At 52.0% G+C, this 26,220-nt stretch overlaps 1 protein-coding gene across 6 annotated transcripts; it reads left to right on the top strand.

Moving 5' to 3' along the window:
- Positions 1–6,202: 6,202 nt before the first annotated feature.
- On the top strand, positions 6,203–26,179 carry TCOF1 (treacle ribosome biogenesis factor 1). 6 transcript variants are annotated; one of them, XM_084215931.1, is made up of 18 exons: positions 6,203–6,320; positions 6,880–6,935; positions 9,548–9,690; positions 10,388–10,494; positions 10,771–11,122; positions 11,949–12,034; positions 12,493–12,708; positions 13,299–13,568; positions 17,432–17,606; positions 17,753–17,895; positions 19,705–19,878; positions 20,267–20,498; positions 20,722–20,810; positions 21,498–21,726; positions 22,743–23,333; positions 24,396–24,493; positions 24,987–25,023; positions 25,474–26,179. In XM_084215931.1, the coding sequence occupies exons 1-17, from the start codon at positions 6,210–6,212 to the stop codon at positions 25,017–25,019; spliced, it is 3,105 nt and encodes a 1,034-aa protein (XP_084072057.1). In that variant the 5' UTR covers positions 6,203–6,209; the 3' UTR covers positions 25,020–25,023; positions 25,474–26,179. The 6 variants fall into 6 exon arrangements, with proteins under 6 accessions (XP_084072057.1, XP_084072061.1, XP_084072062.1 ...); XM_084215935.1 differs by having other exon boundaries at positions 24,990–25,023; XM_084215936.1 differs by having other exon boundaries at positions 24,987–26,179.
- Positions 26,180–26,220: the final 41 nt, after the last annotated feature.

The following is a 26,220-nucleotide window of genomic DNA, read 5'->3' on the forward strand; positions in this document are numbered from 1 at the left end:
AGAAACCCTCAGAAAGAGAGGCCTAAATTCTTACTTTTTTTCTCTCCTTTTAACCCTGTTTTCAAATTGCTGCATCCCCACATGGCTGTGCCCCACTAGGATGGGGAGGGTGGTGGGCCATGCTGCTGCACAGTGATGCTCCTCACAGTGATCCTCCCCTGGGTGATCCCCACCCTGCTGAGCCTTCCCAGCAAGCCTTCCTCTCTTTCCCAGCCTCCCAGACTCTACACAGGGAGAATTCAGAGCAAACCAGCTGGCCACAGGTGGTGGTTATGGTCAGGGACTGTGGGACAGAGACTGCCAGGCTGGGGGGACAAATGCTGCTGGTCTGGTGAGAGCACAAGCAAGAGCCGAGTGTCCTGAGGCAAGCAGTAGGATACAGCCACAGCAGTGGGGCAGCTCACTGCTGAAAAACAAGGGGTTGTTCCTCCTTTCTCAGTCTCATATTGTGGCATTTAACCAGGAGTTTTGCTCTGCTCAGAATGGAGCTGAGGAAGCTCAGGATGCTGGAAGGACACAAACCACAGCTCAGGTCCACAGCAGGACCCTTGCACAAGCAGCCCCTGCATCCCCCTGCTGCCTCCTTCCCCTTTTCCTGCCCCACACCTTTGGACTTCAGTTGGAGCAGCAAAGGATGCCCGATGGGAGAAAAATAATACCCCAGATCCCTGGCTTCATGAAGGCAAACAGAGCCCCTTCCCTCTCCTCCCAGGTAGAGCTGCTGAGTCCTGGATCAACACAGCAGAGCTGTTGTGGCTGTTGGTGTTGGCCGTGCTGCAGGCGAGGCTGCCAGGCCTTTTAACAGGGATAGGCTTACAAAGGAGAGCAGGAGCCTGTGGGAAAGCAGGGCTGGGCTGGGGGCTGATTAATAACAACAGCCCTTCTGCTCACTGTATCCATGTGTATTGGATCTACTCCCCAAAAAATGAGAAATTAAATGGCCTAATGCTACTTGATGTTCAGTGCCAGCGCTGAATATCTGCCACGCCAGCAGACACACAGGCAGTGAGACACAGCCAGAGACACTTCCAACCGAGGCTGTTAAGCATATTGCAACAAAATGTTAATGTCACGTCTTCTGCTCGTTGGAGTTCTCAAATCTGTTCTTTCAGCTACCAAATTTAAAAGACTGCTTTATATTCTGCAGGCTTAGAGGTGACTTTTTTCCCCTCAGTTAATTAGTTTGAAACTAAAAGGGCTGGGTCACTCCGAGTTCCAGTGATGGAGCTGTTGGGATATGGGTATATATACACATTTTAATATTTTTCTTTTCACTTCTGAGCTGCTCCTTCTCATCTGGCAGCAAGCTGCCAGAGAGTGAGTCAATATTATTCAATGCCTGCCTCATAGCTTGGGGGAAATGATCTGATCACCTCAAGCAAAGCCTCAACAGCAAGCGGCCACATCACAGCCCTCAGGTCTGGCTCTGTGAGTCCATCCTGGCTGTGGGGCCAAGCAGGAAGCAGGTGTGGAGATACAGCTTTCCAGAGGGGCCAAGGGCTAAGCTAGAGGTGCTGGGGAGGCCTGTGATTCACCAGGTCAGGCTCCCTTGATCTTGTTCTCCCACCTTGTGCAAAAATCTTTTGAACCTAACATGAGAACGGAGTATCATTTATAACCCCTGAAGTCACCAAAGGCAATGTGGGGCAGATGTTTCAAAACTAAACACTGGGTTCACTGCTGGAAAAGTGTCATGGGCTTGGTTTGGCCTCCAGAAATGCAGCTGTTGAAACGAATGAATGTGACTTGGACAGCCAGGTTAGGGAGGGCACCTGCCACCAGGCTGGTGGGGAGGCCTGAACGATCCTCAGTGTACTTGCAAAGCTGGAGGGAGAAAGCTGCCCAAGCCAGGCCGAGCAGCAGCAGGGCCTGTGCACAAAACAATGCCATGATTCATCAGAGATTGCCATAACCCATCGCATTTCATCAGGATGCTGTGGCATTTAAAATGGCATTTCCTCCCATCTGCTGTGCATTAGCAGACAAAGAAAAAGGAGGAGGGGGGAGAGAACAGCAAAACAAAGGGGGGGAGAATAAAAAGGGATTCCTGAATCAGACTCTTCCCAAAGCAGCTCCTTGTCCTCGCAAAGCCCGAGCCCAGTGGCTGGGCAGAGGACGGGGACAGTGGCACTGGCCACAGACAATCTTGCCCCCGGCCCTCCCTGGCTGCAGCCCAGCACGGTGCCCAGACATGGTGAGATCTGCTGTGACTCAAATCCCTGCCGAACAGCACCTGGCAACCCCCTCCACACCCAGAGCTGCCCAGCCAGGGGCCCCACTGAGCAAATCCCCACAGGCTAATTTCGTCATTTCCTCTGCTTCTCAGCCCTCAGATTTTCCTTTGCTTCGTACCTCCCTTCCCTGACTCATTTTCCCTTGCAAATAAGAACCCCTTTCTCTGTCCCTTCACTGCTCCCCCTTTGCCTCTCTCTGCCTATGCTCCCACCTTCTCACTCTCCCTTAACACCTTTCATCTCCATCTACCTCTTGCACCTTGTTCTGCACGCCTCCACATTCCTTTCTCTGCTTAGCCAGGTGGTGCCACCAGGGTGCTTTCCAGGAGACAGGGGGCTTGAAGCTCTTTTGACAGGGCACTCCTAGCAGGGAAATTCAGTTCAGCTTCTGAACTGGGCCATGAAGATTATCCTTCTAAACATTACTTGCACTTTCAGCCAATGCTCTGACCCATGAGACACACCAGAGTTACTTGTTGGGGGTCACAAGGGTCCTGTCCCTGGTGATCCATCCCACCCTGCTCTGGAGCCGAGGCAGGAGGAGCATTGTGCCTGCAGCTCCTGTTCTGGATGGGATCAGCAGCCATGCAGCATGTCAGGCAAGAAGCTGCTGCAGATGAGGAGCAACCAGAGCATCTTTCCCCTTGTCCCTGCTTCACCAGACCACCTTTCTTCTTGTCCCTGCTCCACCACCGTGAGGTAAACACCAGCAGCCAGAAGCAGAAACTTCCTTGGGCAAACAGCCTGGGACCTTCCCACATCTAGACCCCACACGTGCTGTGTACATCCCGTCCCATCATCCCTATGGATCACAGTCCCTTCATTCTGCAAGCCCTCAATAGACATCAGCAACCCCACGTGCACCAAACAAAAGGCAAGAGCGTGACAGGAGACGTGTCCCACACTGCTACCACACATGACATGCCAGGGTGGACAAAGACCTGAAGCCTGGAGAGCAGCAATGTGTCCCTGCAAGCCCAAGGGTCCTGCAGACGTGCCTGGGGGCTGTCAGCTCCTGCTGGGAAAAACAGCAAGGACAGAGCTCCCCAGCCTGCAGGCACACTCCCTGACCCCAGGCTTGGCTGGGACACAAGCAGTCATTCAGAACGGAATAGGTGTGGACAAGTTTGACCCCAAGCAACAACCAGGGAGCCTGTGAAAGTGGCAGCAAGCAAAGACCTCAGCTTGTAGGCTGAGGGTAGGGAAGGGCTGTGTGGTTATTAGCAGACGGAGTTGAGCTGGCTCCTCAATTACAGCTGTTTTATCCTGTCTGGACTTCCAACAGCTTCCTCCGATCCCTTCGTGACTCAGTGTCTTGGCATGGAGAACACATACCCGAGAGGTTGGCTTTTGAAATCCACCAGGGACATTTCACCTTCCTAAAATAAAGAGTGGGCAAAATATTTTCAACCTCCTTCCAAAAAATGTGCACACAAAATAAAATACCACTCCTTAATAAGCGCACGTTGTTGGGTCTCAGCTGGTTTTGGGCTGGGGTAGATTTTCCTGGTTATAATCATGCAGCTGTTTGCTGACTGAATAGCTGTATTTATTTTTTGACATGTTTACTAACCACCTCAAATACCTTCTCTACCTGTAATTGTGGTGCAGCACACATATTATTTTTTTTCAGATTTCTTCATTCAAGTGGGTTGTGTTATTGCCAGGCCCTGCACTGAGGTTTGTGGAGCGTGTTCATGGTTTGAGGGTATGAAGCTTTGGACTCAGGTGACCCTGAACTACGGCAGACCAGTGAGGAGATACTTGGTGGGGACAGGGGAAAAATTGAGTCAATTTTTCAAGACATTTGGGTGCTCAGAACTCTAAAATCCTTTATTTGCCTTTCTCAAGCAGTCTCTTGTGAAAGCATTTCCTCCCATTGGTGCCCATCTACCTTCCTCCCTTACAGGTTTTATTGAAGTTGGTCAAAGCCAAACCCTTTATGCTTTCTAGTGCATGTGTGCCCTAAGCCACGGGAGAACAGGGGAGGCCTGAAAATGCAGCACAGCAGAGGCTAGTTGCATTTCTGGCACCCAAATGGTGGGTTGCTTTCCCCACGCACCCTGTAAAGAATCATCCCTTGGCACGGAGATCAAAGGGCTCTGGAAAAGCTGGGCTGGCAGAACACCTCCAGCCCCACCCTGCAGGGCTGTGCTTCCCCTCCTGCCCTCCCTGACCTGAGGGTCTCCCTGCATTGTCCCACCCCTGCAGGATGTGCTCCCCTCCTTTGTCTCTCTGCTGGCATCTTGATGACTTGCTAATCTGGTCACCCGCCGCCCTCCCAGTGCTAAATGTCCCATCCACCCTCTCCCTAGACCTCTCCAAACAGTGCTTTTGCAATTCCCTGCACCACACAAGCCTCCATTAATAGTTTGACCTTTGTTTCAAGATGTTTGGAGGCTTTTGCTGCCCAGGAGAGACCCTGAGCCCGGGGCAGCAGCTCCTCTAATCACCAGGCTGCTGGGTTAGTGTTCAGATCTGGGATTTTTTTTCTTTAAATAGAGCAAACAGAGCAATTCCTGGAGGTATAAAGCCATTCCAGACCATGTCAAAGTAGGTGCAAAGCTGTTCATCCATATCCCTGCAGTAGACGGAGCTCTTTTTGGGCTCCAGCGGCTCCATCTGAACCCAACCTCACTTTCAGAGTCCACGAACAGCATCCTCAGGCTGCCTCTGCCTGCTCAGCCCCATCCACAGCCTCCCCGGGAGACATCCTTCTCTCCTCTCGGCCCTGGGATGCTTCATCTGGCTTTTTCTCTCCAGGCAGAGCCACAAACCAGGCCACCAGCTGAGACTTAGGTCACCTCAGAGCAGTCAGAGCTGTGCTGGGACAGCTCGTGGTCCAGCCACCCCATCACGGTGGGCCACATTCACAGCCGGCTGCAGTGACCACTGGAGCAGGGGGAGGTCAGACCCAGAAAGGGCTGTCCAGGTCTGTGATTAATTTACAGGAGCTGTAAAACTGCCACCTGGACCGTGCCTTTACAGCCTTGGACCATGCTGGTGTCAAAGACGTTTGGTGCAAGAGCCAGCTGGAGCCAGGCCAGTTTTATATTTAATCCTGCCTATGAATACAAATACAGGGTCTGTATTTTGAATGAGTGACAGGCGCACCACGGACATTATTAAACCTTCCAAAAATAAACCCCTGCCAAAGTGATGGGAGCCAGATTTTTCCTGGAAAGTATCACCACGGGGTGAGGGGCGCTAGTGGGGCAGCCCCTCCCTCACAGGCCCCTCTCCAACAGCTGCTCTGCATCAGGAGCAGCTTCTTCCCTCTGCCCCTTTGCTTATTTAAGCCTCACAAACGCCAGTGCGGCTCTTCCAAGCAGCTCAAAGTCCACTCAGCACTAAATCAGCTCTGAGGATTCAGAGCACTTTGGATCAATCTTAAGGAAAACTGCTCTGAAATATATAGAATTACATATGGTGCTGGTGAAGCAGCCCCGGTGTGCCGCCCCCGCTGGTGGGCGGCTCGTCCTTCCCCCCCACCGCCGCTCTCTGCTCGCCCCCATCTCCCGCCGAGGGTTGTGAGGGGCCGGCTCCGGCCACGGGGTGAGCCCCCCGCTTTCCCGCCTCTCCATCCCCATCAGGGTGGTGGAGGGAGCGGCCGTGGGCTGGCCGCCCTTTCTCTGCTCATCATGCCCTGCCAGAGCGATGCGGGCCCACCCTGAGGGACCCCCGCTCTTTACCCCCATCCCCAGCCGAGGGGGTGGGAGAGAATCTCATGGGGCGAAACCCCCCCCCTTTCCATTCCCCCCACCTCCCACCGAGGCGGCATAAGAGACCCCTGGGAGTGATGTCCTCCTTCTTTCTCCCCCTTTCCCTCCGGGCCGACCCCCGCGAGGTGTCAAACCGCTCCCCGCCGGCTCCCCCAACATGGTGCCCCCGGACACTCCCGGCACTACGTTTCCCATGGGGCCGCGCGGCGGAAGCGGAAGTGGCGTCTCTCCGGCGCGGCACGCGGGCCGCGCCATGGCCGCCGACGGCGGCGGCGAGCGGGAGCTGCTCGCCCTCATCCACCAGCACCTGCTCCGCGGCGGCTTCGCGCGGGCCGCCCGGGAGCTGCAGGCGCAGAGCGGGCAGGTAATGGCCGGCCGGGTTCGGGCCGCGGGGGAGGCAGCGGGGGCGCGGGCCCGGAGCGCGGGCCTCGGCGGGGCCGCACGGCCCGGTCCCGGTTCGCGCCCTCACTGACCACCGGCAGCGCCACGTGGGTGCCGGCCGCGCCGCGGGCCCGCGGCTCCACGCCGGCCCGCAGGTCCGTGCTGGACCCACGTGGTGTCCCGGCACCCAGAGGGTGCTCCTGGTGCCCGCGGGCCGGCCCGGCCCCGAGCCGACCGGGGAGAACGCTGGCAGCCCGCCCGGTAGAGCCTCCGGTAGCGGGGGGCTGCTGCTCCCCGAACACGTGCGGCTCCGGGAGAAGTCTCCAGGGAAACACGCGGCCCTGGGTGCCGCGGGGCGGGGAGTGGGAGGGATTCACCGGGAGGTGTGTGCCGGGAGCACGGTCCCGTTTTCCTGGGGAGGTTTGGATGGGCCCCCGCGGTCGCTGCTTCTGTCTGGTGGGCACATCCCGAAACTGGGGCACATCCCGAAACTGGGGCACGTTTGGGCCGGTGCTTGACTGGTGTTCGCTCTGCTTTCACAGAAGTTGCTCCCTTCCCTCTCGACCTCTCTCGAGGACATCTTTACCCACTGGGAAAAGTAAGTCACAGGAGGGAATAGGTATCAAACAGATTCCATACTGTGGTGACGTCTAGGCTGCATGGCATGTGTGATTTTTATTTGTTGGAATTCCATGTTGTCAAAGGATTTCAGATGATAACTGTGCTCAGTAGAATTTTTTCCTAACCTCTGGTTTCCTAGCAATTCATTTCAGATGTTCAGGATTATGCTTGGAGATAAGTTGTTACTTTAGTTTTGAGCAGCTGATGCTGTTTGTGCTGGTTGATGCTGGAGTGTTGTGGAGCTCAGAGTCATGCTTTACTGTAAGAAGTCTGTTCTCTAGTTCTGTTTCACTTTCTTTTTAAAGCCATGTGCTTTGCAGGATTATTGACCCGAGAACAGAGAAGTTGAGCAGGTGCTGAAATGCCAGAGCTCTTACGCGGACTTAAGCCTTGGCATAGATCACAGATGATCTGACTCAGAGGAAATCTCTTGGTTTCAGCCTGTTCTTTCAAGTCCTTGGGTGTTCAAACACCTTCCTGCATCATTACCCCCCCCCCTTTGAAGGTCTGCAGGAGGGAGCCTTCCCATCTGTGATGTTTGCACCCACCCTGTGCTTAGGTTGGATGTTGAGTGCAGCACTGTGAGGCCTGGAGCAGCCTCAGTGCTGGATTATCTGGGAATCTGTGGAGTTGGGAGCTCTGGAGTGAGGATCTCCTTAGCATGGCTGTGTCAGCAGCCTGGGGAATTATTTTTTCAAAGGTGTTTTCTGCTCAGTGCCTCGTTCCTTGCTCTGGTCCTCCATACCTGGGCAGGAGAAAGGCTGGATCTAAATGAGGATGTAGCAGCATAGAAATAGAGTTGCAGTTCCTCCGTCTTGCAGATTATTGCTCTCATGGGTTCTGATGGTGACCTTCCCAGGTGCTGGTTATCCTGCCTGCTGCAGCAAACCCTCCCAGACACTGTTGCTTTTAAACTTGGGGGGCAACAGGGCATTTGCCTCAGGTTTAATTCCTCTTTCTTCAGCATCACCCTTCTCTTCTGGTCCTGCCCCACAAAGACATCTGTTATTCCTGGTCTCTCTGGTTGGGAGTCAAAATGAGGGATGTGTTTTGCCAGTATCTTTATCTTGGAGCGCTCCTGTGAGTGAGCTGTCTTTATCACATCCTTTTGCTCGTAGGCTTTTAGCCCAAAAATGTCCTTCCTTAATCTACCCTGTGGCTCTTGCCTTTCTCACCAAAGCCACCCCTGATGCTGTTCTCCAGAAACTCTTCCAGAGTGAGCCTAAAGCTGAGATTTGCAGTTCCAGAAGTAGCCTCCCTCCAAAGCTGCATTTACACTTGGAGGATGCAGAGAGGGGGTGGAAGGGTGCCTGGGAGCTGGGGAAAGCTGGACCAGCCCAGCCCTAGGAGCAGCCTGAGCCCTGCAGGCCTTAGATGTTCCAGAATGCCACAGGGACAGTGCTAGCAGACAACATTTCTTCCCCTCACAGGGTATCTTGGAGCTCCTGGTCACTCACAACAAATTCTCACAGCAGTCTGTGCTGTGCTGTCAGCTGCCACTGGATCAGGATGGTGTTGCAGGATCAGAGCTGCCTGTGTGGGCTGCCCTGTTGCTTTATTAAAAGGATTATTGGAGTAGTTACAGGACTTTCTAAGAGCCAGCATGCCTTTGGCTTAGCCTGCTTGCACAAAACTTGCTGTTACAGCTGTGCTGCCAGAACACTCTGACACCAAGCACAGTCTTTACTCATCAAATTGTTAAACTAATCTTGTTTTTAAAACAGATGAACAAATAAAATGGGCTAAACTGGCCCAGAAGTGAGGATATTTGCTTCTGATAACTGTGTGTCCCAGGGCTGAGAAGCATTGCATGTGTGAGTCACACCAGCATGTTCCCAGTGTTACCCTTGTAATAAAGCAAATGTGTTGTCTTTGATTCTCAAATGAAAACATGAGTAACTTTAGCCACATCATCTGTTCTGGTACAGGTGGGATTTAGAGCCTGGAGAAATCTTTCTCCAACTTAATGTTTTAACCCAGTTGAGCAGCTTAAGTGTTTAATACTTATGTGTTCTTTTCTTCCTCTTTTTCTAACACATCTTCTGTAGGTCCAGCTACTTCCTTTCTTAAGCCTCTCTGCAACCTGACTTTCCTTTTGACTTGGGAGCCCAAGTTCAAATGGCTTTTGTACCCTTTAGATTGGCTTCTCCTGGCCCTGTGGAATGCCAGGACCTGGTATTTTGGGGATATCTGCCCTAACCCTGACGCTACACTTACTCTGAGGCTGTAGCTGTAGCCCCTGGAGGAGGAATTTGTTCTGTAGGATGCCTTCTATCCAGGACCAGCCTGACTCTGTATGTTTTTATTTCTCTGCTAAAGTAAGAAGGAGTGCCTAGGGCACAGAAAAATCATCTAGGTTCAGTATTTCTACTGAGTGTTGCAGGAATATGTTGCTGTTGGAAGTTTACTGAGGACTGGAGATGTCCCTTGGAGGTTAGAGAAGTATTTTCCACCCCCATAGGAATTCCTCTGTAGAGAAATTACGCTGCCTATTCTTAGGCTAGAGCCTGATCTGAGAGTAAATGAATAATTATATTCTAATTTGTTCGAGATTTTTTTCCCATTTTGACACCTATTGTCTTCCCTCAGAACTCCACCAAATTCCAAGAGAAGAAATGTGAGTGATGAGGAGGCAGCAATCCCAGAAAAGATCAGAGTTCCTGATCCTGTGAGCAGCTCTGAGAGCTCAGAGAAAGAAGAGGATGAGAAAGAGAAGGCAAAAGCTGCAAATGGTAGGAGCCTTTTATCTCCCTGCAGTTCACAGGGTAGGACTGGAGACTTGTGTAGGAACAGTCCAGCTTGCTTGGCCGGACGAAATGCTTGTAAAGTGATGGCTATTGGTTTGTGCTCATAGAAAATAGGACAACTAATTTAGCATCCCCTTCTCATGTGGAGTTTCTGAGGAGCACAGATGTCTGCTGAAGCTAGAAAAAACCTGTTATGAATCATTGGGGAGGGATAGGTGTTATTGCTCAGATGAAGCTTTGGGAACCTCTTTCTGCCCACTGTGGAGCACCTTCTAGTTGGTCCCAGATGTGTGTTGGGCCAGCAAAGGCAGACCTGTTTCATGGGTCAGGGAAGGTCTTCATAGTTGGTCTGGAAGGCCAGTGCCCTCTCTCTGAGGTGGGGATAGATCTTGGGTGCAGCTAATGTGGGAGGTGTTGGCTTGCAGAGTCTAACAAAAACTTGTGTCTGATATATTTTGGCAGATCAATCTGATCTGCTGTAGACCAGCCTTTAGAAAAGTGCAGATCTTGAGAGATTCCCTGCCTTGGTGGCTGGGAGAGGGATGGGGTGGAATGGTGAAGGTCTTGGGTCACGTGTGCAGATGGGACCCTGCCCTGCTGCTGGGGCCCTCCTGCAAACCAGAGACTGTGTTGGTGTGAAAAACACACTGACACAGCTGCTCTGTGGCTCTCTCCTGTGCAGCAGCCAGCCTTCCTCTGGCCACGAACTCGGTAGTGAATATAGAAAGCAGTGAGGAAGATGAGTCCTCATCGGAAGAGGAGGATCTGGCTGGGAAAGGTGCAGTGACGGTAAGGCAACGCTCCTGGCTTTGAAGGCTGGTGGTACTCTGAGGCCAGGACTGTCCCAGACTCCTCAGCATGTGCAGAATTGTGTCCTGGGGTGGAAATCATGTTTAAATGACCCTCCTGTGCTGCCATAAGCCTTTTCTTAGGTATCTGTCCCATAAACACTGCCTTGAAGAGCTCTATGGCTTACCTTGCTGCCACATTACTGTTGTAGGTACATTGTCTCCAGTTTAGTTCCCCATCTGTGTGTAGCCTTCTAAGTTCCTTTATTTCCTGTAGGTGACAGCAGCTGTGGTGGGTGGCAAAGCTGCCAACTCCCTGCATTCTCCTCCCAAGCCCGCTGCCCCAGCACGCAGAGCACAGGGGCTCTCTGCTGCTGACAGAACTGTGCTCCCTAATAAGCAGCAGCCCAATGCCCCTGCTGCAGCTGCATCCCCAGCCAAGGCCCAGAAACTGCCTGGTCCTGGGAAGCCTGGACATGCCACAGCAGCTGTGGCCAAAGTAGGACAAAGCAAAGCACCAGTAGCAACCAAAGCACCAGAAAGTTCCAGCAGCAGCAGCAGCAGCTCCTCATCCGAGAGCGAGGAGGAAGAGGAGACGCCGACTAAGAAAGCCCCAGCCCCCAAAGCGGGTAAGGAGCCTGCAGGGTGGTGTAGATGTGTGTGAGCTCCAGTTCTGCTGCGGATTGAATCAGAGACATCCCTTCAGCTTGTTCCTTTCAGCTCCCTTGCTGTAACGCTCAGAGTGATGCTTGTTCTTTGGGGAGGCTGCTAGAACATTGCAAAGCAGCCAGCTCTGGAGCTCCGTGGGATGAATGCAGCATGCTTGCTCCCATTTCAAGCAGCAGATCCTGTGCTAAGATGTCTGGCAGCACCCAGCACATACCCAGGGGTTGGGGCTAACAGTGTAGCATGTCCGGAGGAGGTGCAGTACTAATGCTGCTGATACTTTCAGCTTTATGGAAAGGCCCTGCAGTGTTTTCTCTTTATTCCCAATTGCAAAGTGATTCGTTTTGGGGTTTGAAGTCTTCAGGGAAATCTTTAAATGCTTTGAAGTGTGTCTGTGTGTGTTGGAGGAGGAGGGTGAGAAATAGATCATTGAAGTTCTGGAAATGATCCTTCTCTTGGCTCTTATCCAGAGGAGGCCCAGCCAGGCTGGGTGCGCCTGCAGGGAGCTGTGTGTGGCTGGGCAGCACCCCATAGGGTCAGAGGGGGGCCAGGAAGCATTTCCCATCTCTGCATGCACTTGACGAGAGGTGTTTGTGGGCCAGCATTTGACTGCAGAAACTGTTCCTAGGAGGCTATTGATGTTTTCAGCAAGGCTACGTCCCCTTCTCTGCAAATCCCCTTAGCCCTCTGTGGCTTGTTTTGCTCCTCTGACTTCAAAAGCCACATTAGCATCAGACTCTGGGGGCTCAGAGCAGGCAGCAGCTGTGACATCTCCTCGTTGTGTTTCAGAGCCAGCAGCTGGGGCTGAGAGCAGCAGTGAGGAATCAAGTGAGGACACATCCTCTGAGGAGGAGCTGGTAACTCCAGCCATCCAGGTAACCTCTCCAACATGGATTCTTTGTCCCTAGGAAATCACTTCCCTTCTTTTGAAGAAGAGAAGAAATGCTGCAGTGCTGTACTCTGACAGCATCCCTTTCCTTGGGTGTTTGAGATCCCCAAGACCAGAGCATATGCTATGTGGCTGAGAGCCCCACTAAACCCTGCCGACATCAACCATTCTATTCCAGTTTTTTCTAGTGCCTGAGGCTGAGGGAGATCCTTGGATCTGTAGGAGGTGATTAGTATGCAATTTGATAGATATAGTCAGGCAGTCCATGGAGAAAGTGACTTGCTTCAGATAATCCATGGCTCATGGGTCTGAAAAAGCCTGTCCTGGTCAAAATTAGCAAGGTAGCTGGCTTTAAAACAGATTCCATGCAGTTAAAGCTTTCAACTGTTTTCATCCGAGGTGTTACCTGATTCTCCTGTTCCCTTTTGTTTCCCCCCTTCCCAGGCCAAGCCAGCTGTGAAAACAGTGCGGTCTAATGCAGCACCTATGAAAAGTGCACCTGCTGCTGCAGTGTCCCTGAAGAAGAAGGCGGTGAAGCAAACAGCCCTGGCAGCAAGCCAGGCCAAACCAGCATCAGCAGCAGCTCCTGGGGCTGCACAGCCAGATGACACATCAGAGAGCAGCAGCTCCTCAGGCAGTGAAGATGAAGAACGTCCATTGGTAACCCAAGTGCCTGTCTCTGAGATCCTCCGTCTCATTGCATGCCTCTCAGGGCTAGGAACTGCAGTGAAAAGAAAATTTTGTAAATGCATGTAGTGTGTAGCAAAGTCATGTTGGGGGTGGGAGGAAGGAGGCGTGAGGTGTTAAAAAGCACCTCCGTGTCTTTGCTCTGAGCTTTAATCAACCCATTGTGCCTTTCTTAGAAAAATCCATCATACTTTTAAAAGAAAAAAATAATCAGTGATTCTTTTCCCACCTGAAGAGGCAAATTAATATGGTGGAATTTGCTTCTCAGGTATAAATTGCAATAAATAGTGTCTAATTTTTCAAACTGTAGTGCAGCTCAGCTTCCCTACTGTGGAGAGTGCAAAGTGCTGCCTTGTACCTCACTGGGGGGGACTGGTAGTAGCACCAGACTGATGAAGAAAGCTAGATGAAAGAATTCCTTGTGTCCTGCCAGTCACTAATCTTCCTTCAGGGTTTGCCTATCCTGGGGGGCTCTGAAATTTCTTCCCTTGATTGTAGTCTGAGCAAATGAATTATGCTGCTATGGGATTTGTCTTATTTCACACTGTTCATATCTTGTCCAGACAAAACCACCTCCAAAATCCTCTCAAGCCATCCCATCCCCGGTGAAACCTACACCAGCAGCATCACTCTCTGTCAAAGCAGCTCCAGCAAAAACACTTCCAGTGTCCCAAGGGAAGGCAGCATCAAAGCCAACAGTGCCGAAGCAGGTTAAAACCTCACTGGGAAGGACTGCTGCTCCCACGAAGCCTGCTGAAAGTATAAAGCCAGTGGAGAGCTCTGCCTCGTCAGCCAGTGAAGAGGAGGATCTCCCTGTGCCCATCAGCCAGAAGGTAGGTGCTGCATTCAGCCCAGTGCCAAGGGATGGATGTATGCAAGACAAGTGTTTATCCCTTAAATGCCGCCACTGATCTTGAAACACCAGGAGTACCTTGTTTCTCAGTCCCTTGGATAGGAAGATCTTTCTATTTGGAAGCAAGTACAGCCTCATTCGTCTCACACAGTTGTACCAGAGGAGGTGGGAGGCAAATGTTTTGATACCAGCTATTCACTCATGCCCTGCCCCTCTGGAGTGGCCTTGTGTGCAGGGTCACAGGTATCTTGGTCTTGGCTCTCCTGTGGGGGTTTGGTCAGTTCTCAAACCAAAGGAAAAGGACTGGGAGCTCACAATGGACTCAGGTGGCTAAACTCAAAAGGGTGCAAATCCCTTCCTGAGACCATCCCTAGGCACATTGTACTGAGACCTTCTGCCTCAAGTCTGAGCTGCAGGGGCCTTTAGAAAGTGCCCTGAAAGCAGTCTTCTGGAGATGCAGCCTTACTGTCTGCAAGGGAGGAAGGGAAGCTGGGGGTAGAGCCTCACGTGTCCTTGCAGGGAGGCTCTTTGTTAACACGTCCTTTGACTATTGACAGGCAGGAGCCAGCAAGGCTCTGCATTTTTGTCTTCATAGCCTTGGTCTGCTAGGTGGGTGGAGGGGGATGTTTCTCTCACAGTTAGCTGTGTGCTGCTCTCTTCCTGCATGATTGGTTATATGTGAGGATTCAGCTCTAGGTGACAGGAGCAGCTATTTGATAGCTGTGCCATGAGGTCCCACTGTAAAACCATCAAGATTTGTCGATTTTAGCAGGGTTTATATGCTGGGGTAGGTGTGTGTCCTCCAGTGTTGATTCTGTGAAGCTTTCAATGGCAAGTTTTACCTGCTGATTTAACCACTTCAGCATCTTCCCTCTTGCAAACTGACAATTACCCCTCTATAGCCAGAGTCAGCAAGGAAGAGCTTGTCATTGAGAGAGCTCTCTTTTTGCTATACAGGCTGTTCCTTCTCGTGTTAGTAGCCTACAGGTGGGGACCACGAGTGAGGCCTGAAGATAAACCATTGGGCTTAGCTGTGTCCACAGTCCTGTCCTCCCAGTCAAACTCTTCTTAGCTCATTCCTCACCATCTGCTACTTGGGCATATGCTAACCACTGACTTACTGTATCCTGCAACTTCCTCTGGCTTCTGTGCAAGATCCAAACAGATACAGAGCGTTGGAAGCTGCTTCATCTTTCCCTGTGGGGGTGGATTAGCACAATTAAAATGAACATCATGCCTAAATTGAACTGCTTAATTGGTATGTTTACCCCTGAAGACTCAGGAATATTTAGTCAAAGAAGTTGACAAGGTGTTTGCATATTTCAGGGGGAAAGGACAGTGGTGGGGGACAGTCTGATCTTAAAGGTGCTGTGAGCTGCTTTTCTTTTGGAACTGCTAATTTTGCTCTGCTGCTTCTTTCCAGAGTGTTTTGAGCCAAAGGTGGCACTTGAGCCCTCTATAGACAGGCTTTGGCTTCTGTTTACAAGGAGTGGGTGTGAGATACACGTGCATCCATGTGTTGGGAACCCGTGTCTTCCTTGAGCATCCCAGGAAAACCCGCGTGGGTTGTGCTGACAGAAGTTGTGCCAGCAACTTTTAATCTTGGACTGCAGGCTGTGTGGGGAGAGGCCAAATCTCCCAAGAGACAGAGGGTCTCTTTTCCTCCTTGAACGCTGTTCCCCCTCCTGTGCAGGTGGCAGTTGCCCCTTGGCTGAGCCATGACACAGCTGAGGTGCTGGTCCCAGTGCTGGTACAGGCAGTGCTCACACAGGCAGTGCTGGAGTGTGATTTTACAACGTGCTGGGCACACGTGGCTCAGTGTTGTTCCTCCTCTTGTCATGCAGCGCTGCAGGATGCAAATGGACCCAGCGAGTGGCAGATGGGTTGTGCGGGAGCTGAGTCATCACACTCACTGAGCCACAGGCAGCTCTGCTTTGGGGGCTGGAGAGGGAGCAGGAAAAATGATTTCCTCTTGAGTTATTTTCCTCCTCTCTGAGTTACTTCAGTACCTGTGACTCTCAAGCTGTCAGGAGCTCTCTGCCTGTGTTACCTGCTCCCTGGATGTAACTTTTCACTGTGCTGTTGGCCAGATCCCGCCTGAGCCTGTCATCCATCTGATGTGGATGGATGGACCTTGGCTGCCTCCCAGGAAGTTCTGAGGCTGTGTAAACCTTATGGTGGTTTCTGTTATGTTCTTTCTGTGTTATGATGCCCCTGCGTGGCAGCTCTTTCCCACTCCATTGCTAAGTTAGGAAATGGAGCAGCCCTGTGCTGTGCATCCACATAGAGGGAGAGGCCAGACCATTGCTATGAAGCGCTTAAAACTCAGTGGGCTCTAATTTGGTAAGCTCTTCCCTTGCACAGCAGTGTTCAGAACAGCAGAGAGGAGTTAGCACGTTCAGAGCAGTGTGTGCGAATTCTTCTGACTGCTTCAAGTACTTGTGTCTCTTCAGCATTGCAAAGCTGGCCCCTCTCCTGGAGATTGTGACTCACTGGTATCAAAACAAAACAGAGAAGTGAGGTTTGCGGTCCCCCTTCCTCAAGCACTTGTGGAGGTTTCTGTTTCTCTAAGCAGAGTCAAAATGTGCTTGGCTCATTCAGAGAGCTGTTCTGTAATGGGATAAACATGCAGATGCTGTTGTCTGTTTAGTGTTTGGCTTGGAGATGATAAACAGTGCCCCAGTGGCAGCCCATGGCAGGGCTGTGCCAGGAAGCACAGTAGGATTGGTCTTCCCGAAAGGCTGCAGTGGTGCTCTCTGCTGTGGGCTGTGGGGGTATCACTGCATTAGCAGCATAGCAGGGATGGTGCAGCCAGGCAGGAATCTCTCATGGAGCACCAAAGGAGGCTGGCATCACATGCAGGGTGCACAGGGCCTCCCTGCCCTGGCAAACACGATGTACTCCTTGGCAGAGCAGCCCGGAGATGAGCCATGAGTGGAGTAAATGAGCGGGTGCAGAGCACTGCCAGCCTGGGGAATATCTGCAGGGGAGGAAATTCCCAGATCATTCCACAAGCACTTCCTCTCCTCTGCCACCACTGGCCTTCACTGTGCAGGAGGGGGATCTGCAGCCCTTGGAGAGGAGTCAGGGAGAGAGGGAGTCTCACCTGGCAGTTGTGTATCTGGGACATAGGTGACTGTGGCTTTCTGGTGCTGACATAGCAGGAAAAGTGGCTTGTGGTCTGTTCTGGAGCAGTGTTGACAGATGCTGCAGAAAGACACAGCCCAAGTGAGTGTCAGAGGTGTTTTGTTGTCTGGAGATTTCTAAATTCTTAGACCTGTTGACAAATCAGTTTCCAAGTTGAGTCACACTGTCTCTGGCTGCCCTGTGTTCCCAACAGTTGTGTCAGCCCTATGTCTGCACTGGGCTCTTTAACAGCTCTGGGCTGTAGCTGCTCCAGTGCTGTCTTTGAATCTTGCAAATGTGATGGCCCAAGGCTTCCCAACTCCTACTGATTCCCTGAACTGTGGCTAGGTTGTGCTTAAATGGCTTCCTTGGAGTGGGAGTCTTGGGTTTGCAGTGCTTCTGCTGTCCTCAGCCAGTGTCTCTGTCTCAAGAAAGAATTGCTTTTAGAAGCTTACAAGCACTATTAGCCTATTTGCTCATGTAAAATGTGCTTGGGCTTTCTGTCAGAAGGAAATTGCTAAATTCAGAGGGATCTGCCTACAGCAGTTCAGCCCGGGCAGTGACTGAAGCCCCTTCCATAACACACCAAGGATGGTGAGAATGTTAGTAACAGCTCTGATAGGGTAAAACAAAACCTGAGCTGAAACTGCACTTAAACTCCTAAACAACACCTGTATTAATATTGCATTTCTGGGTCTGTGTTTCTTTTTTGTTAAGAGATTATCAGACCAGCCCAGGCCTATTCCCAACCTGAGCCAGGCTGCTAAAGCTGGGCAGCCTGAAAAAGCAGTGGTAAGCACCTTGAAAAGCCAGGTTTCAGAAAGTGGGAGCAGTGACTCGTCTGACAGTGAAGAGGAGTCTCCTGCAGCACAGAGAGAGCCTCCACCAGCTGGTAAGTTGCCTGGTAGTAGCCAGGATCCCTCACCTGCATCCTTATGGGTTTCATACTCTCCCCTGCACATGGAGCAGCTCCTGCTCTGGACAGCCCCAGAGAGCAATTCTTTCTTACAGTGACAATCTCTTACGTTTTTCCTGCAGTGAAAACCAATTCTGTGCCCCAAACAACAAACGTGAAAAAGGCACCAACTTCAGCACCAGCCACAGCCCCTCCAGCTGTGGACAGCAGTGATGATTCCAGTGAGGAGTCAGATTCAGAGGATGAAATAGTCCCCCCTTCCCAGGTGAGGAGCTGCTGACCCACTGGCTGTGTAGGCTGTAGTGCTGCACTCTCAGGAGTTGGAAGGTGGTGGTTGTGCACATGGTGAGCAGTGCAGAGCAGCCTCCCCTTGGCTGGATTAGGTTTCTTTGGCTGTGTCCGTGGGTCTGGCTGACCCCAGCTCTGGGTGCACGTCTCAGCCACAGCAATCCTGCAGTGTGTGAGAGCAGTGCAGAGTGTGAGTGCTTTGACAGGAACGTGAGTAGACACACAAGCCCAGACCTTCCCTGGGACTCTGTCCCCTCTGCTCTACTCCAGGAATTTAGGCTAGAAAAGCAGCCAAATCCTTACAGGAAGAGTCTTTCCATGACCTGTGTAGCTCCAAGGCACCCCGTTGCCTGGTTCCTCACAGACCTCTGAAGTTCTTTGGTTTTCTTTTGCACAAGCTTTGGGAGGATGGCAGGATCTGCCCTGAGGGTAGTACAGCAGTCCTGCTGCCTTTCAGCTGGAAAGAAGGGAAGGTGACCCCATATCTGTGCTGAGAGCACCCCTGAGTGTCATGGAGCTGATCCCAGCTCTCCCACTGGAGTCTCTTTGTGTCTCCATGCCGGTCCTGCAAAGCTGTGGCTGAGCTCCCTGGGGCCAGAGCTGCCTTGATGTGAAGCTGTCCTTGGGGTGACTGCACTTGTGCTGCAGTTTGAGCCAGAGAAACCACATATAAAACTACTGACTGAGGAACATGGCTACTGTTCCACGTTGTGGTGGCCTGGCTTGTGTTCTGAGCCCAAGGCTTGGTGGCCAAGCACACTTCATACCCCACACATGCCTTTGCTGGGAGGGGGACATTATGAGCACTCAGGAAACCCTTCCCCATGTTGGCCTGAGGCTGTGGCCAGTGGAAAGGCTGTCTCCCTCCAGCTGATGGGCAGGCAGCCATCCTGAGCAGTCCTTGAGTAAAGCATGTTTATATTACTGAGAGTGTATAAAATAATGCAGTTGCTGTAACTTGAGCTTTGTGTGAGAGGGCCGAGAGCTCGCGTTGGGCTGCACGGCGAGCGGGGCCTTCTCCTTCCCAAGCCACATGATGTGTGGGGGAAACAGCCCACAAAGGCCCAGCTTGTCAGAGATCTGCAGGGGGAGAGCTGCTCACGTAGCCTCATCAGTAACACAAACCAGCAGGCTGAGTGCTCCTTCGTGGCTCCTTCTCCCTCTTCTGCTGGCATTTGTGTCACGGTCCTGTCCTCAGTGCCTGGTTTCCATGTCCCTGGCCTTTCTATGGTAAGTTTGATGGGAGGTTTTAAATGTGAGGCAACAACATTGCTCTTGTTAATTTGACCCCTAATCTGTCTTGGCTTGTGGGCCTGGAGGCAGATTTTCCCTGTAGTTAGTGTCTTTGTTTATCTCTGTTGCCGATTAACTCTTAGTGTATGATTTTTAGAGTGTTAAATACATCAGGGAGTCCAAGTGCCCGCTCTGCACAGGTTTACAGCTGCAGACTTGCTGGTGCTGCAGTGGGTAGGGATTCACAGCCTGCAAGCACAGCGCATTTCCCCTGCCTGCCCTCAGGGTGGGTGCCTTTGGGGCACCAAGCTAATGCTTTTGGCACTTTTGGGGTGCTGGCCCTCATTTCTGCTCGTGGCTGTGCCAGAGGCCTTGTTCAGAGGCTTGTGGGAGGCAGAACTGGTTTGTAAAGGAGATAATTAAAAACAAAAGGTCTTGGTGCTGTGCTGAAAATGATGGAAAGACTTTGGAGTTGGTGCTGGATTGGTGTATGCCTCTGTATCTTTTCCCTCCAAGTTTGCCCTGTCCTGATTTTCTTTCTCATCTCTTTTAGAGTCTGTCCCAGCAGAACGTCAAAGTAACTGCAGTTTCGAGCATGGTGGCTGCAAAGGCAAATGCCAGCCTGCCTTCAGGGAAGAGGACAAAAACTCCTGCTGTCCCTGCAGTGAGCAGAGTGTCTGAGAGCTCAAGCACTGATGCCTCAGAGCACAACATGCTGGGAGGAAAGGTAATGATGGAGGAAACTAAGGGGAGAGGGAGAAGATGGGTCTGCCTGGGGCTGGTGCCACGTCTCCAGCTGAGGGATGTGTTCATGAAGCTGGGAGAGAGGGGCTGCCCTATCCTGACCACAGTGATCCTGCTGTGAGATGAGGCAGAGGAGCAGAGGGTAGCCCTGGTACCTTTGCTGTTCCTGGCTCCCAGCTGTCTGGCTGCTTCTTTCCTTTTGTGATAGCAGTTGTCTGCTTGGCTTAGGCTGACTGTGACACTGGAGCAGTACAGCTGAAGAAGGGCCAAGGTGCTCCAAGCCCATCTACTCTGGGCTGCTGCTTATAGTTCGTGGTTGTGAGTAGTTAGTTATTCCTCCTTCCAGATCTGTGTCATCTCCCTCTCCCCAGGTCCCTGCCTCTTCTAGCCAAAAGCAAACGGTTCCTGTGGGAAAAGCTCCTCCTGCCGGCGCTGCCATCCCAGGAGGTTCCACTGCCAAGGCGAGGCAGCCGGTTCTACAGCCAGGACAGGACACACAACCAAGCCAGGCTGTGCCACCCACTCATGCAGAGGGCACCTCAGACAGCAGCAGTTCCTCTGACAGTGACGAGGAGGAGGCACCCAAGGAGCCTTCCAAACCTGGTCAGTTCTCTCCAGATGTTCTCAGTGCTCCTGGGATGGGGACATCCTTTTGTTACCCCATGGCAGATTGGCAGTGGTTGGAGAGGCATTCCTCCTCTCCAGCCTGGCAGAGCACTCCCCTGTTTTTGGAGGCAGAAGGGCTTTTGGTGGCAGTGCCCATGCTGGGAAGGTGAGCTCAGCCCCAGGCAGCAGTGGTTTAACAGGAGGAACTCTGCTCTTCCAGCAGGCTCCCTACAGAAACCAGGAGGGACCCAACCAGCCCACAGCTCCTCCTCAGAGTCCAGTGAGGAGGAGGAGGATGCAGCATCACAGGTATGATATTGAGCAGGCTGGATCCTCTGGGGTCTTGCAGCTGGCTCCTAAATAGGACTGAGAGCCTCAATTCTCAGCCATAGCAGATGGGGTGCTGGGTGGGTTTGCCAGCGGAGAAGTGAGGGTTCCCCATTGCAGTGGTGTGAGCAAGACCTTTTGGCAGAGAGAGAGAGAAGCTTTTCAACCTGAAATTCTCCCCCAGGCAGCCAGGCCTTGGGTCCAGGGTTCATGGTGCCTTCCCTGGGAGAAGAGACAGCAGGATATGGTACCTTGCAAGGGTTAAACCAGAACTTGTGCACAGTGCCAATAGCAGCAGGGATTTTTTTCCTCCACTTTAGTTTGTAACTTAAGCTGTGTCCAAGACATGAAATTGCCTTTGTAAGGAACGTGCAGGGCATGCAGCACATCTGCAGTGCATTAAGTGTGCGTGGGCGCACACTGATGGCCAGGAGCCTCCCCCAGCCTGCCTTGCTGGGTGAGAACAAAGGAGAACCTCTGGCTCAGCTGGTGTCTGTCAGTGCTGGCCCCTCTTCTGGTAGCCCTGGGCTCTCAGAGCTGGCCCACAGGTGGCCAAAGGTGGGCCCTTCACTTGAAGTACGAGGATAATAGCAGCAGAGACAGAGCTGCACGTCTGGTGTGTGGGAGGCTGCCCTGCTGTGACTCCTCAGTGTGTCTGTGCTGTTTCAGTCCCTCCTCACAGGCTACCCAGTCCTCTCCAAGACCCCAGTAACACCCCAATTACCAAAGACGGTTCCCCCCCAGCCTGGAGGTGAGGTGGGGCCAGGGAAGGCAGCTGTGAGTGCTGCAAACTCCCTCGCCAAGGGCTCCCTGAAAGCAGCCCTGGCCAACAGCTCAAGCAGCGACAGCAGTGACTCCGACACAGATGACAACCAGGTGGCTGCAAACCACAAAGCAGGTGGGTCTCTTTTGGCAAGGTTGGGAATTCGCTTGGCCCGGGTGCAAAGCCGTGCTAGCACAGAGGGGTGGCACTGGGGAGGGTGGCACTGGGACGGGCCCTGTTCCCAGTGTGTCTCTGCCATGGAGCCACAGCATGGAGCTCTGCTGCCGTCTGCTGGCTTCCCTGGCCACAGCACAGCCTTCTCCTTCAACACCCAGCTTGTGCTGGCTGCCTCCAAGGCTCAGTGCCTTTGCCTCTTCCAAGATGTGCTTTAACCACAGTAATTAACAGGAGCAGGTAGGGCTCTCCCCAGCCAGTGCACGCTGCATTGCTGGCTTCTGTGGAGGGTTCAAACACTGCCTGAAGAACATCTGCTGCACAGTGCTGGTATTCAAACCTCCCCTTGGGCTGTGTGGGCTGTGCTGCATGTCTGGAGAGCAGAGGAGGGGAAGCAAGCGAAAAGCCCTGTGGAGAAATAAAATGTCCCACAATTTCCCTGGTTTGTTGGCAAATTGTAGAACTTGGAGCCGAAAGCTGCTTCTGCTCTGGTGTGACCCTGGCACCTTCAGATGAACTCTGGCCCGCTCTAGAAGTCCAGATGAGTCTGTTGGTCCCTTGGGCACGTCATGAAATTGTGCAAAGGGCTGTTGAGGAAGTCAGAACTATGTATATAGGGGCTCAGGAGGGGCCAGGGGCTCTGGGCTTGGCCATCGCTGGCGATTGCCGGAGGCAGTGTGGAGACCCCTATCACTTTGGGAAGTCCCCCACTCACTGGGGATGGTGTCCTGGGGAAGGACTGCTCCATCTATGCTGACCCATCTTGTCAAACAGCCAAAGCTGTTGTGGCTGTTATTACCTACTTCAGGCTGAGGCATCTTTCTCGGACTCTGCTACAGATGCCAACAAGTTTAGCTTTTTTTGGGGGGAGAAGAGCTGGATGCTCCTCTTCAAATGCATATTTCCATCCTCCCGTGACTATTCTGTGTAATGAATGTTCCCTGAGTTGTCTTCTCTGTTTTTGTCTGTTTCTGCAGAAAACAACCCCCCTTCAGGGCAGGAAGCTACAGAAGCCTCCAACAAAGAGAAGGTGGCACGAAAAACAGAGCCAGGCCATGCCAGCCTCAAAGCTTCCTCTCTCAAGAAAACCCTGGCAACAAAAGAGAACAATGTTGGGGCAACAGAGGTGCAAGTGACCCCAGCACCATCACATGCCCTGCTCTCCGTCCCACAGCCACAGCAGACAAGCTCAGGGAGTGAAACTGAGGTCACCACTGCTGCTGAAGTTCCTGCAGTGCAGACAGCAGAGGGCTTGGAAGTGAAGAAGAAGAAGAAGAAGGAGAAAAAAGAAAAGGAGAAAAAGGAGAAAAAAGAAAAGGAGAAAAAGAAACCATCCTCCACAGCAGACAAGGCAGTGAAAACATCCAAGAGCAAAGACAAAGAGAACAAGAAGCAGAAAACGTCTCAGAAGCGGAAGCTGACAGGAGAGGATGGGGCTGTGGGGCAGCCCAAGGAGAAGAAACGGAAAGGGCAAGCTAATGAAGAAGTACCCAAAAAGAAAAAGAAGAAAGCAGATGGTGACCTGGAGAAGGTGGCAGGCAGCAAGGAAAAGAAAAAAGCAGCTAAAAGTAAGCATCTCCACTTGGGGCCTAGTTTGCAATAGGTTCTTGCAGCTGATGCACTTTCAGCCTCTGGTGCAGGGCCTTGCAGATAGCACCCAGTTTCCCATTGGCTTCCTGCTTGGCTGCTTCCCTCATGGAATCAGTCACGTGGCTTGAAAAAGGTATCTTAAGATCATCAAGTCCAGCCTTAACCCAGGCCTATCCCCAGACCATGTCCCCACATACCATATCTACACATCTTTTAAATGCCTCCAAGGTTAGTGACCACATTGCTGCCCTGGACAGTCTGTTCCAGTGTTTTAACAACCCTTTTAGTGAAGAACTTTTTCCTAATATTCAACTTAAACTTGCCCTGGCTCAACTTGAGGCTGGTTCCTCTTGTCCTGTCACTACTGACCCTTCTACAGCTTGTTGTTCTGGAGTGGCCTGCTCTCTGCCATAATCCAAAGGCCATTTTTTTTCTTTGCAGTGCAGCCTGTATTTGCAAATCAGAGCTGGTTTTGTGCTGGATCTGGTAGGATTTAAAGAAAAGTGGAGGAGGGGATGTAGATTGGCTGGGCCAGGTCTGTTGGTGTTTCTGTTCTGCTGAAACACAGCCCTTATTTTTGGAGGAGGCAGACTTGTCTCTTGGCCCCTGTGAGCTGTTTAACAGGGATGAGTGGAGCCTCTTGAGCAGTTGTGCTGAGCTGAACCTCATGTCCACCCTGGGTCAGCAGCTCCCCTGGCTCTCATTTCTGGCATGTGCCCATCTACTCCAGCCCTGAAGCAGTTCCTTGGAGCAGGTGGGCAGCAGGAGGTGAAAAGAAGGAAATTCCATGTAATTCTACCCATGTGTGTGCACAGATGGTGGGATCAAGCTGCTCTGGCTCAGGGGTATTAGGGAAACATCCCTGGGTGCAGCTGCCTGTGGTAGAGCTCTGCCTTCACCCAATTCCTGCTCTGGAAATCTTGCCCAGGTTTGGATGTGATCAAAAACTTACTGGAGATGTTCCTACCAGTCTGTGCTCCCTCTCAGAGGCTGACAATACCAGAGTCCCTCTCTTAGTTGGCTTTTCTTCCCACTCCTAGAAAAGAAGACTGGAAAAGAAAAGAAGAGCAAAAAAGCATCTTTGGAAGGGGTGCCTGTAGCAGATGGCTCTGCTGAGGTTCACAAGAAGAAGAAGAAGGTATGTGTCACACCCTGGGCTGTGGTGCTCATCCTGTCTGGAGAAGGAACAGAGCCATGTCCTGGCCTTGCTGGCAGTGCAGGGAAGCCTATGGTTCACTGTGGCTAGTCTTAAGACACCCTGACCTTTGGTTGGGGTTAGAGTGACTCAAAGGGCTTGTTCCTGTATTGCTGCCCTAGGAGATTCCTCTCCCTGGAATGGTCAAACCCAGGGACCCTTTTGGTGGCAAAGGACTTAGTCCTGTCTAGGAAGTGCTGCTCCCCAGCTGTCTGCTCATCTCATTCTCAGCAGAAGCTGGAGTTCCTGAGGGCTTGGTAGACTTCTGCATCCCATCCCAAGGGCTTGAACGGGTGACAGAGGGAGACCACAGGATGTTCCTTGTGGTGGCTGCCACCTCTACAGGGACACGTCCATGAAGCCTCTCTGGCTTTGCTGGGTCCTTCATGTTTGTGGTGCAACTGATACTGATGTATTTTTCCCCTTTCCATTCTAGAAGAAGAAAGGAGCTGAGCCTGAAGGACTGTGAGAAGGTACATGGCCTGTGGGGCCGGGCCGTTGGTACCCTGAGCAGCGTAACCTTGGCCACATTCAGAACTCCTGGGCCAGATGTGGGAAGACAATATGCCCTCTAAGAGCTCCCTGAGCCAGTCTGGCCTTGGATCAGAGGGCCAGGGAGTGAAGCAGTGTGAGGAATGTCGTGCAGCCATGTGCTGGCTCCTCTGGATGTGTCTGACCTCAACTCTTTAGCTGCTGAGATATCCAGCCTGGGTGTTGCTGACCTCTGTCACCAGCAGAGATGAGTGGCCTCTGGCAGTGTCTGTCTGTCCCTGCTGACCCCAAGGAGCTTGGAAAAGTGATGGGGATTAGATGGTGATGTTGTAGCCACCTGCAAGTGGACCAGATGCCTTTGCCCAGCTCTGCTCAGCTGTAAGGCTGCTCTCCTCCTCCCCATCCCTAACTTTTAACTCCTCTCCCCAAAGGTACCGCATTCCTGTGATTAAAGATTTATGGGTGAAGATCAAACAGAAGAGAGGAAAAGGAAGCTCACCTGGAGAATTCCAACTTTTTTTTAAATAGTAATTTATAATTTCTTTTAACTGTGACTTTTAGAACAGAGTTGTGTAACTTTCTGCCTCCTCCTGCCCTGCTGAGGCTCAGAGATGTGTTTATAGTCCCTCCAAATGGAATGGAAGTGGAGGAGGCAGTTTGACCAGAGCAGAGCATAAACTGCTTTTCCTCTTGTTGACACCCAGCCATCCCTTTCTCTTACCACAGAGCTATATTTTTGAGAAAAACTTTTACCTTTTTTTCCCCTTCTCCTGTGACTTGTGGTGTCAGTCCTTTTGCTACTACAAAAAAAGCTCTCGGGTTTCCTTTTTATTCTAACACTGACAGCGGTGATTATCATGTCCCTGGAGTTGCACTGAACAGTTGTGTCCAGCAGCTGTTCTCAGCCAAGGCAGAGTCAGTTTTTGTGTTGGTTTTTTATGAAATACAAAATAAAAAACAACAAACAGATTTTTCTTCAGCTGCTTTCAGGGAGGCCAAGGCTGGCTGGCTCTGGAGGATGTTATGGGTGGGAGAGCAGAGCCCAGTGTCTGCCTGTCTGGGGCAGGGGGAGCCCAGGGTCCCAGTGAAATCAAACAAGGGATGGGCCAGGACAAGAAACACAGCCAGTCCTGGGAGGAGATACAGTTATCCAAGTGCCTGCAGAGATTTTTCTTTAT

The sequence above is a fragment of the Fringilla coelebs genome, assembly GCF_963513975.1.
Source record: "Fringilla coelebs genome assembly, chromosome: 15".
In the NCBI taxonomy this organism is placed as follows: domain Eukaryota; kingdom Metazoa; phylum Chordata; class Aves; order Passeriformes; family Fringillidae; genus Fringilla; species Fringilla coelebs.

Excerpts from the sequence above, each read along its gene's own strand:
- TCOF1 (XM_084215936.1), top strand. The coding sequence starts at position 6,210 with ATGGCCGCCGACGGCGGCGGCGAGCGGGAGCTGCTCGCCCTCATCCAC. Across the intron at positions 11,123-11,948 it reads AGCCCCAGCCCCCAAAGCGG|AGCCAGCAGCTGGGGCTGAG; the intron begins GTAAGGAGCCTG and ends GTTGTGTTTCAG. Across the intron at positions 17,896-19,704 it reads AAATAGTCCCCCCTTCCCAG|AGTCTGTCCCAGCAGAACGT; the intron begins GTGAGGAGCTGC and ends CATCTCTTTTAG.